The following is a 17,200-nucleotide window of genomic DNA, read 5'->3' as shown; positions in this document are numbered from 1 at the left end:
GACAAAGTAGGTGTGGCAGGTATCTTAGGGAACCTCAGCTACCTCTGCCACCTCAGAATCATCAGAAAGTTGAGAAATAGAGATATTGTGCTACCCACGGTAAACTCCAATCTCTTAAGAACCCTCCTGCTGATTATCAAGAACTTTCAACTCCGCAGTCCCAGAAATGGGAGTTTTGTGCCATTTTTTCCACATACTCCAATGAAAGGATTTATCAGAGTATTGTGTAAATTGTAACCTATGGCCAGTGCGCGGGACCTACCTGTCATCCCTGGAGAATGGGCACAAAAATACTTGGATATGGAGATACAATTGAAGTGTGTGAGAGATTCGTATTTTATTGCGTCTCCAGCTCATGGAAAGTCCAGCAGATGACTTTATGTCCATTATATGCTACTCCATAGAGAAATACTAAAAAAGTGAACCATTTGCAGGTTAGCCACTCCACTTTCCCTCTATTTATTACATCTGACAGGAAAGCAATTCGTGCAGCTTTTAAAAGTAAAGAGAGAGCAGCCATTCTGACAACTCACTATATGGAAGAAGCAGAGGCTGTGTGTGATCGAGTCGCAATCCTAGTGTCTGGAAAATTAAGGTACCTCCTCCGCATCTTTGGGATATCTTGAATAAAAGCATCTTGGGCTTTTGCATTAAAATATCATGAAAGGTTTTGACATTAAGTTTGCCTTTGTCTGGCTGCCTGCTTTTTCTTCCCCTCCCCCCAAAGATGCATTGGTACAGTTCAACATCTCAAGAGTAAATTTGGCAGAGGATATTTCTTAGAAATGAAACTGAGACATGTGCCGCTTACAGAGAAGAAGGAGTATCTTCAGAGGGAGATTCTGCGCATCTTTCCAAATGGAAGTTACCAGGAAAGGTAAAAAAGCAAATCGTGTAAGAGGTCTGGGTATTAAACTAACAAAAAGAAGCTTGATTTCCCTCAACACCCCAAAGTGCACAACATGGGGAGGGGGGATGAAAAGTGAGGATTCATTGGTCAGTTGGCAACACACCTGGCAAGTGACACAGAACTTAGCCCACAGGTTGGTCACAACAAATGCCTGACTTCCAGCTGATCAGCTCTACAGCAGGTAGCCTTGGGAAGGGATTTCGGAAATAGACTAGAGGGGGAATTTCTCTCTGGTCTTCTCCCGAGCCATAAATTGGGCCCTGATGCAGGTTTAGGCCGGTATTTTCATGCCTGTCCTCCTACTTACATTTGGACACTCATTATTGCAAATATTGCTTGTTACTGTAAATACAGTTCTGTGTTTGTTATAGACCCAAAGTAGACTGTGGTTGATGTGGCTGGCAGAAAAGTTTGCTTGGGTCCCTGACAGGCAGCTAAGATCTGCTTGTTATGTTTGGTTTTCTCTTTGCAACTCACTTTGATTGGTACTTTGTAGGACCCTCAACTGGCTGTGTTACAAATAAGTTGATAGAACAGATAAAAGCTGCAGTCTGATCCAAAACAACAGCCTGTTCAGGCGTATTACAACATTTTATGCTTAATTCCAGTAACATTACTTAAGCCACTGGTGGTTTTCATTTCTGCTTAGTTGTTGCTGAATGCGCTGATGCCTGTTTTATCTTTGTTGCAGTTTTGAATCTATTTTGGCTTACAAAATCCCAAAGGAAGATGTCCACTCACTTGCATTATCGTTTTCTAAACTGGAGGAAGGTGAAGTAACAATTTACTAAGTAGAACCTCCATCTGATTCTCAATTTTCTATCCAAACCACCTGTTAACCTGAATTCATCTTAACCTGAATTCATCTTGTCAATCACCACCCCCATCATCACGTCTCTTAGAATCACAATTCTCTCTGTAAATAATATATTCCCATATCCAAACCCCTGGTCAGTGGATATGTTGCCTTCCTGATTTGCCTTCCTGAGACACATTGAAGTCTGTTAACTTTTAGAGCATTTAAAGAGGTACAGGATTTCCTCTTGATGCATTAACTTGTTGTCTTCTCACAGACATACACAATGCTTGACTAGTGCTTGCATCCTTAAACATTAAAGTCGTCTGGAAGCTCCTAATGTGCAGAAGAGGTACCTTGGTTCTCAAACTTAATCCATTCTGGGAGTCTGTTAGACTCCCGAAACCATTTGAAAACCAGAACACTTACTTCCAGGTTTGCATTGTTTGGGAGTTTTGTTCAACAACTAAGCTGTTCAAGAACCAAGGTACCATTGTATACTGTACTGCAATGCACACAGTGGCTTTCCTGGTCACTGGAATCTTAGGGAACAGCAGGGTACATGTACCCCGATGTGTCTGTATATGCGGGAGCCAGAAACTGCTAAGAGCTTTAGGATGTGCACATCTTAATGCTTATTACCTTCAGATTGATCCGTGTTTTCTATTTTTACTGATGTTGAGAGACAGGTTTCATTTTAAGATGCATGTTGATGTAAAGTAAATTTTGATGTATAATTGATTACTGTTGAGGAGTAAGGAGTTCCTTCTATCACCTTTAACAGCAAAACATGCGTTTGATGTTGAAGAGTACAGCTTCTCTCAAGCAACACTTGAACAGGTAATTTAAACAGACTTTTTCAAAAATATAATGCAATGTGCCACAGAACATAGTTTCACGGTTTTCAAATTTGTATTTGGTAAAATCAATTGTTTGCTTGTGTAAGCTAGCTAGATTTACAGAAAACATGGTCACAGAAAACATTCACACCTCTCATATCTGGCCATGATTTTATTATAGCTTTCCAAGTTCACAAAAGTTTTGTAAATTAACATGACACATAATTTTTGGACCAAACCATGGCTTAGCACAAATGTGCAAATGACTGCTTGTGGAGATTTCAAACTCTCTATTAACTTGGGCTACCATTTTGCCTGCAAAATTCTCACATGCATTGTGGTTGTAATTTAACATATTCATGAAGCTCTTACTTGTTTTAGGTATTTGTGGAACTTGCAAAAGAGCAAGAGGAGGAAGACAGTGGTTTTGGAACACTAAACAGCACACTTTGGTGGGAACGAGCGCAGGAGAGAGTGGTTTTCTGATCTGGTCCGCGTTGTAGAATTTTACTTGTTTCATTCTTCAACTTTTTTTTAAAGGACTGTTCCCCCCCCCCCCTCTTTGTTTCCTTCTTTTGGAATGTGTATGAGCACAGTGAATCGGAAACATATTCCCAAACAATTATAAGTATAAATAACACTGATTTCACCTAAAAATGCAAAATGGAGCCTATTCACCTTCTTTGCCTTACATACATCAACATTATAAATGTCTTTTATCTATGACTTGCTCTTCTATGTGAAATGTTTTGTAGCCATGGCAGAAAGAGGGCAGATTAGAATTTAATTTTTTGGGTGCAATATATGCTTTCTACTCTAGAATTTCATATACCAAATTTCATCAGTCAGTACAAGTATGTGGTATCCTCTTTAGCAGAACTACAGATTTTTAAAATTTATGATTGCAAGGCATTTAAATGTGCTGCAGTTCATGAAGCTTGATTTCAAGAACCACCTCTGAAGTTGTAGGGAGAACATTTTGCGACACCACTGAGCAGTCTACAGTATAGTAATCGGTTTATATGGATATTTTTCAGAGGAGATTTTTGCTAAAGACCATACTGACATGGTTCCGGTTCAACCTGGTAACTCCTGTCAGTTTGCACACATTTTTATGTAAGCTAAATCATAAGAGAAAGCAGTTCCCTAGACTAGCAGGTATTATTCAGGTGGCTCAAAGCTCAGGTACACCTCAACTTGTAATAAACCACAAAATAGAATACTTAGCATTTATTTAATCTTCTTCAAACTTCTGGGGAAATTCATATTGGAATTTTCTTTGTATGTTAAGTGCTCAAGTTGATCGTACTGTGCAACCCAAAGTAAGGAAGTCTGCCCGGGGACAGGAACATTGGCAGTTCTGGCATCACAGACTCCCATTTCATACAGTCCCCATTGTATGATGGCTGAGAAAAGGGGAACAAGAGCATCAGAAGGCACAAGGACACGTCCATGATAACCCCACCCACAGCAGCAAATTCAGACACAGTTCCCAGCACCAAAGGCTGATCCACCCAGTACACACATGACCAGACAACACATGACACTCACACTCACTGTGATACTGTAAATACACTTAGCACCAGCAGTGCTGCAGCTGGGTGGAAATCAACACCTTGTCATTTCCACTTCAGGTCCCTAAACTCAGCACTCACACTACTGAAACACACGACAACAGGCAGATCGTTTTTTTAAGCCCTTTATTGTTACGATGGAACCAGCTACACAGTCAAACAATCAACACCTTGTCATTTCCACTTCAGGTCCCTAAACGCAGCACTCACACTACTGAAACACACGACAACAGGCAGATCGTTTTTTTAAGCCCTTTATTGTTACGATGGAACCAGCTACACAGTCAAACAAAATATCTCTGTGCACCTTGTTGGGGATCCCCCTAGAATGACATGTGTGCATGTTGGCTCTTACATCTGCAACCTGAGTGGAGTAGCAGAAGTTTATTTTATTTACATTTGTATCACAAAAATATATATCAAAGCTGTTTACAGCAATAAAAACATAAAATGGGGCCTGTGGTCATCCATGGGTGGGCTGGCTCCTTTGTTGCAGGGGGCTCTGTCGTTTGCTACAAAGACATGCTCCCTTTTTCTGGACTAGCTTTGCTGGGCGGAGTGGCTGTGTGAAGTCCTCTCCAACCCGGTTATCATTTTTTAGTGGCATTTCCTGCTGGGTCCTGTTATCTGTAGAGCTGCTGCTTAAAAGCCTGGTTGGGATGGAAGCCGAAGAGTAGCGTTAGCTTTGCCCCATGAGCTGTAGAGGCAGGCTTTGAACAAAGTGCCTTCTGTTTATGTTCTGTGAAAAATGCCCTTTCACCAGAACCCTCCACTCCCTCAAGTTCCAAGTCCACAGCCAGAAGCATAGCCTCATGCACTTTTACCTGTTCTGACATTCTGAGTAGGGTTTGACACGTCACAGGTTTGTATCCAATGTACTGCAGTGGTTGGCTGTCTGGTTCTGCCACATGGATGAGGGAGGGAGGGCAAACTGGGAAGTCTGGTTTTGACACATTCAATTGTGTCTTTCTGGGTTTCCCTTCCACCAGACCTTTCGGTGGGATTTGCCAGGTTGTGAGGGTGTGGCCAGCAGCTATAGGGTCTGGTCTATGTGGAACTGTGTCTGTCCCTAACCACGCCCATTCTTCACCAAAAGCACCCCATCCGTGTGCTTTTCACTAGGTCAATTACCAGCAATCATGTCTTCTGCCCTCTCCATGGCCAAGGAGACACCTTTCTGACAGCTTGGACCCTCTCTGTCAGTACAGGGCCCCAGTACTGCCACATCCAAACCCATTTAAATGAAGCTATGCACTATTTGAGTTAGAATCTACATTGTCAGTTTGCAAATTTTAATGCTTTTTTAAAGCAAGTTTTGCATCAGAATTAATGACTGGTGCATTTATGCACTAGCCCCCATCTCCAAGCCCCTTTCCTTTTGTGTTGTATGTGCTAAATACCAGCCACATGATCTTATAGCACTGCAGGTCAGTTGGGCATAATCAGCATTTCACTAGTTTAGAAGAGAGATTTATTGGGTCAAGTCCCAGAAATATATTGCACTTTAAGGCTGTGTAGGATTACATTATAAACCACTCTGAACAACCACATATTAGTCAACAAAATCCAAATACATGTACATAAAGTGTAGTATAAGGCTGCCAGGTATATAAATTGTTTGTTTTGAATGGTAAGTCTAAATTGTGTCACTGTTGCAAGTTGCACAGAAGCCTATACTGCATGCACAAATACATTTAAATAGTTTAAAGAAATAGGTTTCTTTCACGTTTACAAATGCAGATTGTGAAAACCAAATAGCTAAATCTATTTGTACATTCCTATAGCATGTTGAACTGTTGCATCATTGTGGTTATTTCTGTTGAGAGTTTCAACACATTAAGATCTACCACTTTTTGCAGGCAAACTTGTCTGTGTTGTTTTCAAGGTCTTTCCTTGACAGTGAAATTGTACCCACGCACACCACAACCTTGTATTTATTGTGATGTTGATGATGATAACTATGGAAAAACATAACGAAGCTGTTCCAATATCACTGGGAAGTAATAAAGATCTATGTTTCGTATAGCCATACTTGAATGTAATCAATTTATGATTGGGATATAAAGAGAATTCTTCAAAAATGATAAAAGAGGAGATCACATTAGCACACCCCTAGTGTAAGCTGAATTCCATGCGAAGGCCTAAAATATCTGTACTTAATTAAAGAATGTTAACCTTTGACTAAGCACTATAGTATGAAAGTTAAATGCCGGATTCTAGCAGACTTACTGTTGCTTCAGCATGTACTCTTACAAAAAGTCAATTTTTCCATTAGGTTCTAGAGACTCTTGCTATTGCTACTTCGATTCTGACTTTGCTAAATGCACAGAAGAAACGCTAAACTAAGATGTGGAAAAGTATGTGTAAATATGATGAATGATCCTCCAAAATATTGTTGCTATAAAATCATGTTATTTTTGATGTTGGAAGGCTGTTTCTCAAGGACAATTTTCATTCGCAGGATTTGTTATGCCTTTCTGTTTGAAGAAAATTGGGAGAGGGTTTTTACACAAGTCAAAGTTGTGCTGCTATTGTTTTAGGGGGCTCAGTACTTTAAAAAGATGGTTGAGATACCACAAACAGGTTGTTGCTGACTGGTTGGTATTTTAACCAGGCAGATTTCCCCCAGAAGCGGTAAATCTGGATTGAATGGGGGGAAATGCAGGCGGGCATTTTGATGTCAAGTACTATAATTGTGGGGGTGCTTTAAACATGCTTCAAAAGTATAGTCTGTATGCAGCCTAGGAAAGCTTTGTTACTGCGAAATTTACAAAAGAGGTATGTAAGCAAAAACATGTTTCTGAGCAAGACTCTCTTAAATGAGACTTTGGGGGCTTTTAAGAATTGGTTTAATCTTCCACTGCACTAGATATATAGCTTTGGTTCTCTACGATTATCTTTAACTTGAAATTGGTAGCAAGGAGGTGAAGACCATTGTGCAAATTGCTTAGCCTGCAGAGGTATGAACAGCTGTTCTAATGTTAGGGATGTGAAAGGGGAGGGAGAGAAATAAGTTGAAGGGCAGGCGTTGCCTATTCTAAAGCAAAGATGTCTTCCTTAAAGGGCTATTTGCAAGTTGCAAAACGAGCTTTAACTAACGACACCTTAGTGTCTCACGTAAATCAACTACATTTCTTCTTCCACACCAGGCTTTTTCCTTTACTAGGGACCTGTGCCCCTGGCAAGGCAGCAGGGGGCAAGTGGACACTCCTTTGCCAATTCCTATGGAGACACCTATAAGGATAGAACAGATTGGGGGAAGAAAAATAGTACAAAGGAAACAAAATCGATTTCCAGGACTTCTTACTACATGAACAGTGAGCTGCAAATGAATTATCTGACAAGGAAAAGCTTTTAAGTGGGAGTTGGTTTGGGAGAATTGGTCTTGGGGAGGGTGGGGGGTTCCCAAAGATGAAAGAGAGTGTAGAGGCGATTTAGATGGCACTGATTCAGCAATGAGTAGTGCAAAAATGTTGAGTGCAAGAAGAGGACTGTGTGCACATTTCGGATGTAGTTCCTTAATCTTGATGGATGCTAATGGGTGACTAAGTACCCACGGTGGATATTCCGGTGGGCATGCTGTTACAATTTAAAGATTTGAATAATTTATTTGAATTGTAATGCTAACAGCGCTGAAGCACTTTTGTGCCGGCAGCTGGAAGCAGAGTAGGAGGAAAATGAAGATGAGGACTAACACAGGACTTGGGTATAACAAGCTGCACTTGAATGCTTACAGCTTCCATAAATCTGCTCTCATACATATACATTCCAGTGTTACCGACAGCCTGTTTGCTGGCACTGGATGCCCCCAGCTTTCCTGCTGAGGGACACAGGAAGGAAGAATGGCATATGATAAGAGCAGACAATTTAAGCAGCTCTGGCTGCTTACCTTCACAAACCTCATGCCATCTCAGAGAGGAACTGAGAGGTGTCTAAAGGGTTTTCCCCAAATATGGTCCCTGCCCTATGCCTGCACCCCAAGACAGTTTTGATAGAAACGAGAATCGAAAATAAAAGGTGGTGCAAAAGAAAACAAAGCATCCAGCTAAAACTTAGAAGGTAAAATTCCACAACATTGGGTATTCACCTCATATTGGCTCCCTCTAGGCTCTAAGTCTTAAGTGGTCCAGAAAGAAGTCTCCCCTCTGGTCTGCCCTGATTGCCCCATCCATAGACCAACCAGGGATGAGCTAATATGGCTGTGAGCAGAGACTGCAAGTGATAGGGTAGCCACTTCACAGAACTGAGTGACCCCAGCCACACAGACCCATATGTCTTCCATCTTCCCGCTCCCTTCTCTGGAGGGCAGGGGACTTCGCTTCTGCTAGCATTAAAGCATTTGTTGTTACGTGTGTTTGCAAATTATTAGACTCTCAAAACTATCAGCACTGCATCGCTACTGGAATCTTGTCTTAAAGCACTTTTTGTATCTGGCCTTCCTGCCATGACTGAAGTGTTTGAATTATGTAATCAATAATATTAAAATGGTCAGTAAATCATACTGCTGACTGCTTTATGGGGAAATCAGAAGCTGGGTCAGACCAAATGTCTATATAATTCAGTAGTTTGTTCTCACAATGACCAGCCAGATGCCCATGGGAAGCCCAGAAGCAGCCCAGAAGCCTAAGAGCACTTCATTGCTTGTGGTTTGTTAGGAACTTGGTATTCAGAAGTAATATAGTAAAAATACTTTGGCCATCTCATGAGAAGAGAAGACTCCCTGGAAAAAGACCCTGATGTTGGGAAAGATTGTGGGCACAAGGTGAAGGGGACAGAGGATGAGATGGTTGGATAGTGTTCTCGAAGCTACCAGCATGCAGGAGGCAGTGGAAGACAGGAGTGCCTGGCGTGCTCTGGTCCATGGGGTCACGAAGTCGGACATGACTAAACAACAGCAACATCTGGCTGGGTTTTAGTGTTAATATAGCCATTATAACTAATAATATGTATAGCTAAGTTACTGGAGGAATATAGCTAAGGTAATTTGGCCTTCATAAGGTGTAATCATGGACAGGATCCTCTGATCCATTTTTAAAGCCATATGAGTTGGTTCCAACATGTCATGTTATGGAAGCAAATTTCATAGTTTGAGGATGCACTGTGTGAAGTACGACTTTTCTGCTTCCCATAGGTGCCTGGCTGGTCACACTGAGAACGAAATGATGGGTTGTTGGGCCAATGGCTAGATACAGCAGACTCTTATGTACTTGTTTATTTTCGTCTGTCTAGTTCCAGATGTCTTGGTATTGTGTTTTTTGAGCCGTTGTGCCTATCCCCTTGAATGCTGTGTCAAATCACTTTTGAAACTGCTAGGAGTCTTTTCAGAAGCAATGCCAAACAATGCAGGACTTGCTGTTCAAAGCTGCATGCAAACCTCCGAACACAGTTACCTGGTGACTTTTTATTTAACTCCACACATTTGGAACTACAGTACTCCTCCTGAACACAAGAACCCACTTTACATAAATTGTGAATCTAAATTTTCTTCTCACCGCGATGGTGCACCTCTTCATTTCAGATTTTCAGAAAGGGTTTTTCGGAATCCACACAAGCTTTTCATGCTCATGAAGGAAGAGTAGTGGTACAGAGCTAAATGAAAGGTCTCATTATCAGTAATCAGTTATCAGTTCCCCTCACCCTCCCTCCTGCACCTCTTGTTTAAGGCAAAGAGGCCATATTCTAAGGAACCTCGCTTCAGAGTAACATACCCTCCAACGCTTCTCGGCTGAAAATAGGGACGTCCGATTCCACAATGATAATTTTAATATTTATACCCCACACATCTTACTGGGTTGCCCCAGCCACTCTGGGTTACTTCCAACATATTTAAAAAATATAATACAGTAAACATTAAAAAAAAAACCTATACAGGATTGCCTTCAGACTGCTTGGGAGGGTGTCAAATAACCCCACAGCCTCTGACATTTCTTCAATGAAGATAGGGACATCCGACCATACCCTCCGACATTTCTCCAGTGAAAATAGGACGTCTTAAGGAAAAGTGGGACATTTCGGACTCAAATCAGAAGCTGGGGCTGCTTCTCTAAATCAGAGATGTCCCTGGAAAATAGGGAGGGTCTGGAATAAATCAAATGAATACTTGAAGTTAATATCATGGGCGTAGCTGGGATTTTTGTTGGGGGGGACGACAGCAGAAGTTTCTGGGAAATCACGGGTAAAAATAGCATTAACAATAACAAGAAGAGGACATTAACAGAGGCGGGACAGGCTTCTGCTGGGTGAAGGAAGAAAGTCAGTTAATTGAGTACCCCTTGGTTAATTTGCACACACACATTGAGGGGGGAGGGCAGAACCTCAGTTGATTGAGAACCTCAGTTAATTGAATAGCCCTTGGCTACGGCCCATGGTTAATCTGCTTATTGGCCGCAGTACACACAGAGAGATAGAAGACGGCAAAGCGAGAGCGGCGAGGAAAGATGCTGGCCGGTCTTTGCCTCTGATTTGGCGGCTCTACCGACGACTTAGGGCAGCTAAGGCGCCCCGCCCCCCCAAGGACAGGTGAGTTCGGCTCCCTGGTCCCCTCACCAAAGACGCAGGTGAGTGAAGAAGGGCGGCGCCGGCGCTCCCGCGTTCCCCTCCCTCTCTACCGCCGCTCGGGGCCTGGAGAGACGCCCCCCGCTCGCTGCTCGGCCGGAGGCTCCGGCCTGTCGCAAAGGCCTTCTTCCCGCCCGGAGGCAGCAGCTGCGCACGCAGGCCGGGAGCGGTGGCACGGGAAGGAAACCGCCGTGAGGAGGAGCGACGCTGCGGTGAGGCGAAAGGGAGGGATGCTGGAATCGTCGAGTTGGAAGGGGGCACCCCGAGGGGTCATCTAGCCCAACCTCGTTTGCAAAGCAAAGGGTTCTCAGCTAAAGCATCCATGAGGGGAAAGCAAGCGAGGGAAGGCCGGATAGGTTAGTGTGGGGTAATAATAAAAATAATAATTAAAATTATTGCACCCCGCCCATCTGACTTGGTGGCCCCCGCCACTCTGGTGATAAAAGGGAGGAGAGGCTTTTGTGTTTTTTGGAGGGGGGGACGCATGGGCGTAGCCAGGATTTTTGGGGGGACGAGACCTCATATTTGTATTGATTTAAGGGAAGCAGCTCCCTCCCCCCTGGATATGCCCATGGGGCTGGGAGGCTGTCCCACCACAGCAGCAGCAGCAGCAGCTGCACCGTCTCCAGATGCCTTGTTGCCCTTGGCTTGAGGGGCAAGGAACCGACCTTTGTGCTTTGAAAGGCGTCGCAGAGGCTGGTGCATGGGCTGCCTTTTCGGGCATGGAGCCAGCGCCCTAATGCATCCCTCAAATCGACTCAGTCAGGCGTCGCTTGGAGACACAGTGAATAGGAAAAAAAGAGAGCTTAGGGCGGGATGAAGGCCAGCGAGGAAACAGGCGCTGTTTCTCTTATCCCCATTATCCCCTTCTTTTCATTGCACCTCTGCTCCAGTACCTGCCTGCCTCCTTGGGTTTTAGGATTGCCTGCTGCTGCTGCTGCTGCTGCTGCTGCTGCTGCTGCTGCTTGAATCCTCTCCTCTCCGGGCTGCCATTTAGGTCCAACCCATTAAGCTGCCTCCGTTGCCACCGCCTGGTCTGGCTCCTTGGAGGCTGCTGGCTGCTGCTTTCTATTAATTGTCATCTTCCTTTCCCGGACTGCGGTGAGGAGGAGGATGCGATTGGCATGACGCTACGTTGGGGACCGAAATGCCAACCAGGAGATGGCAAGGCGATGATGAGCTGAAGTGTGGCTGAGGGCCAGTGGGAACACCGTGGCTGTGCTTCCTCCTTCCTGGGGTCTTTTAACGGCCTCCTGCTGACTCCTGTTCCTGCTTGTCCATCTTAAGACTTTCACATCCACGGGTGTGGCTTGTGCCAGACGTCATATAGGGTCAGGATTCTGATGTCTTGACTTTGGGATCCCAGAAGAGCTGAGACACAGGGATCCTGCACGTTTCTCTCCCTAGCAGATTGTTTTCAGTCTCCACAGGTTGGTTAATACTTTTAAATTTAAAAGCATTACTTTTTAATTAAACATTTAACACCTGGCTGTTCTGAAAGACTGCTGTCCAAGGAACTCGTTTAAGTAGGTGCTGTTGACAGACAGATGTAAGGTGGAAACTGTTCAGGTGAAAGGGATTTTTTTTTTTTTGGCCATGAGGAAGGTAGAAAGTTCTTTTTTTTTTTTTTTTTGTCTCATGGGAAGGATTTTGCAGAGAAGATCTGTTGCTAATTCTGGGCAAGTAAGGGAGGTATGTTTATTAGCCTGAGGTGGGGAGAAGGAGATTGTGCCAAGCTATATGAGGAAAGTTCTCCTGGATTTAATCCTGGATGAAGGGATCGATCTGGCATGTGCTACAGAAACCTAGCTGGTGTGACACTGTGTCTTATTTTGTCCTGGAGATGTCCAGCTGCATTATCTGCAAAGCATCACAGGTGAATAGATGGCTAGGGTCAGGCAAAACAGCTATATTTCATAGTAATTCCTTTTCCTTTTCTGTTTTTTTACCCATCAGTGTTGGACTGCGAGGAGACACTGAGGTTCCAACCATCTCTGTGGTGGTCTCAGTTTTACCATGTTGGAGATTTCTGGGCTGTTGGTCTGAGTGGGGGCTGCAATAATCCACATGAGGCCTTGTTATACAAGGAGTGACTCAGGATTTCACAGCCACCATGGCAAACTTTGGACTGTCCTGTTATATAGAGAGAACAGATGCATGGATCAGGCCATGCACTTGATGTGTTTGGTGCCTTATCTGGATTGAGGTAGAACTACTCTAGTGAAGGAGCCCTTTAGAATTAGTTCACTGTTGTGGGCCAGTCATTGCTTGGTGAAGTTCAGAATCTTGCAATATCTGATTCCTTCAAGTGTGAGGAAATCTGTTCAGATGGTTGATAGCTATTAGTTTTCAGAATACCTTAAAAGATTCCTTATTTAGAATTACTTGCAACCCTGTCACCGAACCTTTGGGAGAGGGAGCTTATGTGGATAATCAAAATGAACTTGTGATAGGTATGTTGATTGTATGGTGACTTGCCTGCCTATTAGAAAAATTCCAGATTACTACCCTATAAATATGTGGTGAATGTTCACAGTGCAGGAGAGGGGTCAACAGTTGTGGCACTCAGACACAGATGAATTGTGCAATCTAGGAAGAAAAACTAAGGAAAGACAATGAAGTTCAGAACCTCCTCAATAGTGTTTCCATAAGTGTTACTTATTCTTGAATATATTTCATATTCCACATTTCCTCTAAGTAGCTCAAGGCTATATGCACTCCTTCCTTATTTTCCTCACACTAGCTCTGTGAGATGACTTAGTATGTGAGAAAGTGACTGTTCCAAGGTCAGCTAGTGAACATTGTGCCGAACTTGAGTCTCGCTAATCCTTATACAGCCCACTAACCACTATACCACATTAGCTTTCCTACTTGCTCCATATGCAGGGTGAACTAGATTGGGCCTGTGAGGGCTTGTTCTACGCACAGGACCAGAACTGTGAGGGTCTATGTGTTTGGGTGATGAGTGAGTCAAGAGAAAGAATTTAGCTTTCTTAAAGCACCAAGGAACAGTTTGAAAATAGCTGTGCCTGTTGAAAAGAGATAAGACTCCATTTGATCTGTGATGGGATTATAATGGTGGTGGTTAACATCAAACAAGTCCTAGAGTAGCTTTTAAACTGACTTAATGGGGGACTACTTCAATGTGACTCATTCCTAAATGAGGATATGGTAAATGTTTATGGCCATTTAAATGAGGGATAAAATAGAACTTGTGAATGAGCATCCAGCAAGACCCAATATTAACTTTAAGAGTATGTAAGACTTGGCTGTTTTAACTATTGTTGGACATTTTTAAAGGTACAAATTAATTTAAAGTGCATTTTTAAAAGTGCAAAGGCATTCATGTATTGCTTTGCTTTTCAGGCTACACATTAAAAATGTCTCTGGATCCTCCGAGACAAATAGGAGTGTGGCGACAGACCAGAGCTCTTTTATACAAGAACTGTCTAGTTAAATGGAGGACTAAAAAGGCTAGTGTTCAGGTGAGTTGATTTTTTTATATGCTGTTATGAGTTTGGAGTGTTAAGCAGTGTGCCAGACCGCTCCAATCCCTGGATCCAGTGAGTGTTATATTAAATCAAGGCTTCTTATTCTGGGAATAGACAGACTAGCCTCCTGCTGAAGTGATAGCCTGGGTGGTGAGTTGTTAAGGGGTTCAGTGTGAGATGGCAAATGTCAACAGACAAAGCCAGAGTTTGGAGTAGAGTTTTTGAGTGATATGACCTAGAAGTAAAGCAGCAAGCTGGAGAAAGGGTAGGAAATGTTTGATTTCTGTTTGAATCCAAGGGTGTGGCTAAGGGAGACAAAGACAGAGCTATGGATAAGGGAGAAACAAGACACTTTAGGGGTGTTAATGCTGTGAACTTCATAGGCTCAGTTTGTATATATGTGTAAATAAACCATATATCATAAAGACATCAATCTCTTTTTCTTTAAATGCTAAGAGTTGCTAATACGTTTTTAAACTATTAATAGCGCATGATGCAGAATTGCAAACCACTTTGAGGTTTTACTATTCAGCAGTATGTACATTTTGTTACATATATCTCATTCATCTTTACGTTTTGTAGTAAATGCTGCAGCCCCCCTTCTCTGTTATGTGTACCTAAGCTGGTTGTCTTCATTGGGCCTGTGTGCATAAATGCAACTGTGGCTCTCTCATTTCGTTTCTTCTTTTACCATTTAACTTATTTATTCCCTATATACAGGAAGTCCTGATTCCACTTACCTTTTTAGGTTTGCTAATAATAATAAGCATGATTCAGCCTAACAAAAGACATGATGAAGTTCCAGATTGTAATCTTGATTCTATGAGTTGCTCCAGCATCTCTGAGTTTATTATTGGCTACACACCAGTGACTAATATGACAAGAACAATCATGCATAAAGTGACTTCAGAATACTGCCCAGAAGGTACAATGAGTTGTCATTCTGCACTGTCTTTCATCAGTTTGTCTGGTGTGGTTTTCCTTCTTGAATTTACTGGGGAAAGTATGTGTCTTATTGCAGAGATACTAAAAGTTTAAACCGCTTGAGTTTGTTGCATGTATTTCTCATACTAAACATAGAAAGTAACAAAAAGGATGTAATGCTCTTTAAAACGTAAACATAATTATGTAGCCAAATATTCACTCCCTTTACTACTACTAGACAATACAGTGGTGTGCTTTTAAAGCTCTGTTTCACAGTTGTCATTTTGGCATTTTAAAACAATTTGTCTATTTCTTATTTGTACTGCATTTGTATATTTTTAGTATCAATTCAGGAGCTGTGAGAACTTTCTAAGATACTTTTTGTCTTATCCATTCTTGATATTTTAATTATTAGAGCCTTATGTTGTATTGGGGGTATTACTGGATACTTGAAAGAATTTGGGTATAGGTTTGTGACACAATTTGCATAATGTTTTCTTATGTTAACATTTTTAAGAATGCTTTTAGAGCTGTCAGCAATTGATCTGATCTATGGGGCACCAGCAAGATTTTCTTGGCCCAGCTCACTAAATACCGTATTTTTCGCCCTATAGGACGCACCGGCCCATAGGACGCACCTAGTTTTTTGGGGGGGAAATCAAGGGAAAATTTTTTTTTCCCGCCCAGGTTTGCGCAGCCATCCCCAAGCTAGAAGAGGGAGACGGAGCGCTCCGTCTCCCTCTTCTGCCTTCAGGGACAGCTTCTCTAGCCTCCGTGGGGCAGCGGCTTGCCCTGCTGTCCCCCGAGCTGGTGGGGCTGGTGATGGGAAGAAGCTTGCTTCTCCCCCCCCCCGCCCGCCAGCCTCCAGATCAGGTCGGGGAATAGCGGGATGGCGGCGCTCTGCCTCCCCGCTATCCCCCAAGCTTGTGGGGCTGGCGGGGGGGGGGGGAGAAGCAAGCTTGCTTCTCCCCCCAGCCAGCCTCCAGATGAGGTTGGGGAATAGCGGGGTGGCGGCGCTCCGCCTCCCCGCTATCCCCCGAGCTTGTGGGGCTGGCGATGGGGAGAAGTAAGCTTGCTTCTCCCCCCCCCCGCCAGCCTCCAGATCAGGTCGGGGAATGGGGGGGGTGGCGCTCCGCCTCCCCGCTGTCCCCTGAGCTTGTGGGGCTGGTGGGGGGGAGAAGCAAGCTTGCTTCTCCCCATCGCCAGCCTCCAGATCAGGTCGGAGAATAGCGGGGTGGCGGCGCTCTGCCTCCCTGCTATCCCCCAAGCTTGTGGGGCTGGCGGGGGGGGGGAGAAGCAAGCTTGCTTCTCCCCCCCCCGCCAGCCTCCAGATCAGGTCGGGGAATCGCGGGGTGGCGGCGCTCCGCCTCCCCGCTATCCCCCGAGCTTGTGGGGCTGGCGATGGGGAGAAGTAAGCTTGCTTCCCCCCCCCCTCCAGCCTCCAGATCAGGTCGGGGAATAGCGGGGTGGCGGCGCTCCGCCTCCCCGCTATCCCCCGAGCTTGTGGGGCTGGCGGGGGGGAGAAGTAAGCTTGCTTCTCCCCCCCCCCGCCAGCCTCCAGATCAGGTCGGGGAATAGCGGGGTGGCGGCGCTCCGCCTCCCCGCTATCCCCCGAGCTTGTGGGGCTGGCGATGGGGAGAAGTAAGCTTGCTTCTCCCCCCCCCCGCCAGCCTCCAGATCAGGTCGGGGAATAGAGCGCCCCGCTATCCCCCAAGCTTGTGGGGCTGGTGGGGGGGAGAAGCAAGCTTGCTTCTCCCCATCGCCAGCCTCCAGACCAGGTCGGGGAATAGCGGGGTGGCGGCGCTGCGCCTCCCCGCTGTCCCCGAGCTTGTGGGCTGCAGGCTGCTGCCCACAAGCCTTGCGAGCCCGCGGGACCTCTCGCCAGGCTTGCAAGGCTTGCGGATAGCTTTCTGAAGCCTGGAGAGCGAGAGGGGTCGGTGCGCACTGACCCCTCTCGCTCTCCAGGCTTCAGCAAAAGCCTGCATTTGCCCCATAGGCCGCACACGCATTTCCCCTTCATTTTTGGAGGGGAAAAAGTGCGTCCTATAGGGCGAAAAATACGGTATGTATTCCACACTCTTCCCACCTCACCCTCCATAAGCAGAATAGAG

At 44.5% G+C, this 17,200-nt stretch overlaps 2 protein-coding genes and 2 long non-coding RNA genes across 14 annotated transcripts in view; 2 read left to right on the top strand and 2 right to left on the bottom strand.

The window, feature by feature from the left end:
* LOC310839091 (cholesterol transporter ABCA5-like) overlaps positions 1–6,144 on the top strand; it is a 54,196-nt gene extending 48,052 nt beyond the window's left edge. For all 10 annotated transcript variants that reach the window (XM_083727367.1, XM_083727368.1, XM_083727373.1 and 7 more), the window contains 5 exons: positions 476–595; positions 728–877; positions 1,602–1,681; positions 2,491–2,546; positions 2,927–6,144. In XM_083727367.1, the coding sequence (XP_083583493.1) occupies positions 476–595; positions 728–877; positions 1,602–1,681; positions 2,491–2,546; positions 2,927–3,031 (511 nt within the window). In that variant the 3' untranslated portion in view covers positions 3,032–6,144. The remainder of the gene's footprint in view (positions 1–475; positions 596–727; positions 878–1,601; positions 1,682–2,490; positions 2,547–2,926) is intronic.
* LOC310839325 lies at positions 3,098–8,821 on the bottom strand. The gene is made up of 2 exons (XR_014561436.1): positions 7,237–8,821; positions 3,098–6,596 (listed from the first exon to the last, which is right to left on the bottom strand). It is a non-coding gene; the product is annotated as an uncharacterized lncRNA (long non-coding RNA).
* A 673-nt stretch (positions 8,822–9,494) lies between these two features.
* Positions 9,495–14,999, bottom strand: LOC310839305. The gene is made up of 3 exons (XR_014561412.1): positions 14,906–14,999; positions 11,571–12,807; positions 9,495–10,197 (listed from the first exon to the last, which is right to left on the bottom strand). It is a non-coding gene; the product is annotated as an uncharacterized lncRNA (long non-coding RNA).
* LOC310839092 (cholesterol transporter ABCA5-like) overlaps positions 11,967–17,200 on the top strand; it is a 55,189-nt gene continuing 49,955 nt past the window's right edge. Inside the window, exons 1-3 of one of the 2 annotated variants that reach the window (XM_083727376.1) lie at positions 11,967–12,104; positions 13,211–14,159; positions 14,886–15,090. In XM_083727376.1, the coding sequence (XP_083583502.1) occupies positions 14,055–14,159; positions 14,886–15,090 (310 nt within the window). In that variant the 5' untranslated portion in view covers positions 11,967–12,104; positions 13,211–14,054. The remainder of the gene's footprint in view (positions 12,105–13,210; positions 14,160–14,885; positions 15,091–17,200) is intronic. The other variant, XM_083727375.1, reaches the window with a different exon arrangement.

Source organism: Podarcis gaigeae (genome assembly GCF_964106915.1).
Source record: "Podarcis gaigeae genome assembly, chromosome: 2".
NCBI classification, from domain to species: domain Eukaryota; kingdom Metazoa; phylum Chordata; class Lepidosauria; order Squamata; family Lacertidae; genus Podarcis; species Podarcis gaigeae.
Note: the sequence above shows the minus strand (reverse complement) of the source record. Positions and strands in the feature narration are given on the sequence as shown.